This window comes from Plasmodium gaboni, assembly GCF_001602025.1.
Source record: "Plasmodium gaboni strain SY75 chromosome Unknown, whole genome shotgun sequence".
NCBI lineage: Eukaryota > Apicomplexa > Aconoidasida > Haemosporida > Plasmodiidae > Plasmodium > Plasmodium gaboni.
The window spans coordinates 1-1,941 of record NW_017385523.1 but is presented as its reverse complement, the minus strand read 5'-3'; the positions used below and the strand labels follow the sequence as shown (position 1 = coordinate 1,941).

The 1,941-nt window shown below is 33.1% G+C and overlaps 1 protein-coding gene across 1 annotated transcript; it reads right to left on the bottom strand.

Annotated features, from left to right (window-relative positions):
• On the bottom strand, nt 1-1,941 carry PGSY75_0037200 (putative EMP1-like protein; the record flags this gene model as incomplete). The annotated part of the gene is made up of 1 exon (XM_018783493.1): nt 1-1,941. A coding segment is annotated over one exon (1,941 nt), but the record flags the coding sequence as incomplete, so codon positions are not given.

Sequence of the window (1,941 nt, the reverse complement as noted above, 5' to 3'; positions counted from 1 at the left end):
ATTTTGTTTCCTGTTCCAGTAGCATCATGTTCTACCATATCGTATCCCAAAATTAAATCTCTCAAATCAAGAAAACTGTATTTTAAAGCATTACATGGACTAACATCATAATTATATTTATCATTATTTTGTCCTTGTTTATTTTTTTCTTTATAATATTCTCCTAAATTGATCCCTTCAAATTCAGCAACTTTCATTAATTGTTCTTTCAATTTATCTTCAGTATTAACACCATTATCTTTGCCATCATATTTTCCATCTAATCCTCTAAAACATAATTTTTGTTTCCTTGGAGGAAGATATACATTTGGAGATATAAGGTCATTTGAAAAGGCACCTTTCTTCAAATAGCTAAGTCCTCCATCACTGTTGTCCCATTTAATTTTCCCCTCGTCTGCTGCTTTTTTTAATCCTTCGCAATTTTGTTGTCCCTTAATTTTAGTATAGTCGTCAGCTTCTATATATTTCGTGCACCCACCACGTGTGTTGTCGTCACAATTTGGTGTTGTAGTGGACGCGGTCTTAGTGGAATCCACTTGGTTGGCACCATTTTTTGGTGTAGTACCACCGCCGCCACCACCACTACTTGGTACAACAGCAGGTTTTTGTTGTTTGTTTTTTTCATTTGCCTTTTGAGCTATATCGTTGATTCGACACGTTGTGCAGAACGGTTCGTATTTTTTATAATCATTATCACGTTTTTGGAAAACATCATCTAAATTTATATGGTTGCTACCACTGTTTTTGCATTTATTACTCGATTTTTCTATATATTTATTTGTATTGTCATGATCCTTTACATGTTCCTTATAATCTTCATATCCTGTTTTGTCTTTATTATCATATATTTCTTTGTATTTTGATTTTTGGCCTGTCCATTCCCTTTTATATACATTTATCCATCTATTATACTTATTACATTGTTGTTTACATTCTTTTGTGGAATTGGCGCATTTAACGTCAGTAATATTGTTGCTGTTGCCATTACACTTATTTTTTAAGTCATCCAAATGTTTTTTCCTTTCTTCGCATATATATTGTCCCCATTCTTCTAGCCATCGTAAAAACTGTGGTTTCTTGTCATCATCAGGTATAGTGGTGTCATCACATTTGTTGTTGTCTTTGCAATTCATTGCTTTCCATACGTCTGCACGGATAGTATCCCACCACGATTTTCTTTCTTCTAGTAATTCTTCTTTTGTTTTAACTAATGTACCATTTTTGCCATCATTATCTAATTGAAATACTGCATAAATATTGTTTTCGACGAGCTCAGAATACCCTCCAGACCACAGATCTGTGCCTTTAACTATATCACCAATATCTGCGAACGAACGTTTTAATGCATCACAATATCCAGTAGGTGCTGTTGTGTTGTCACTACTCCCAGTTTTAATTTGTTTTATTTCATTATAATATTTAAACAAATAATGTGCTTCCCCTATTGCGGCATCAATAACTTTTTTTCTCAATTCATTTTTGGCAATATCTTTACCACCACTCGTATCTAGTGGAGAGAACAGCCAACCGATACATATACTGTTTCGGCGAGGTGGAGCAAAAACTCTACCATGATCTCGGGGGTTCGTCACATATGTACTACTCCATAAACCTAAATCATATTTTTTTTCAGTACAACCATACTCTGTATAACTATCACTACATGGGTTTGCTTCTTCTTCTTTTTTTGATGACGTTGCATCGCATTTACACACTTTTTCATATTCCCCATACTCCTTTTTATTACTTAATATTCCTATAAATTCTTTTCCATTACATGAATTGTTAGCACAAGCAGATATTAAATAATGGTTTGGATGACTATACACTTTGGTGTCAGTAATCTTTTTTGGATCTTTTTGTTCATTTTCTTTGTCTGTCAAATATTTTTGGAAATTATCATTCCATTCTTTCCTTTTTTTTTTTAGAAAATCTTTGTAT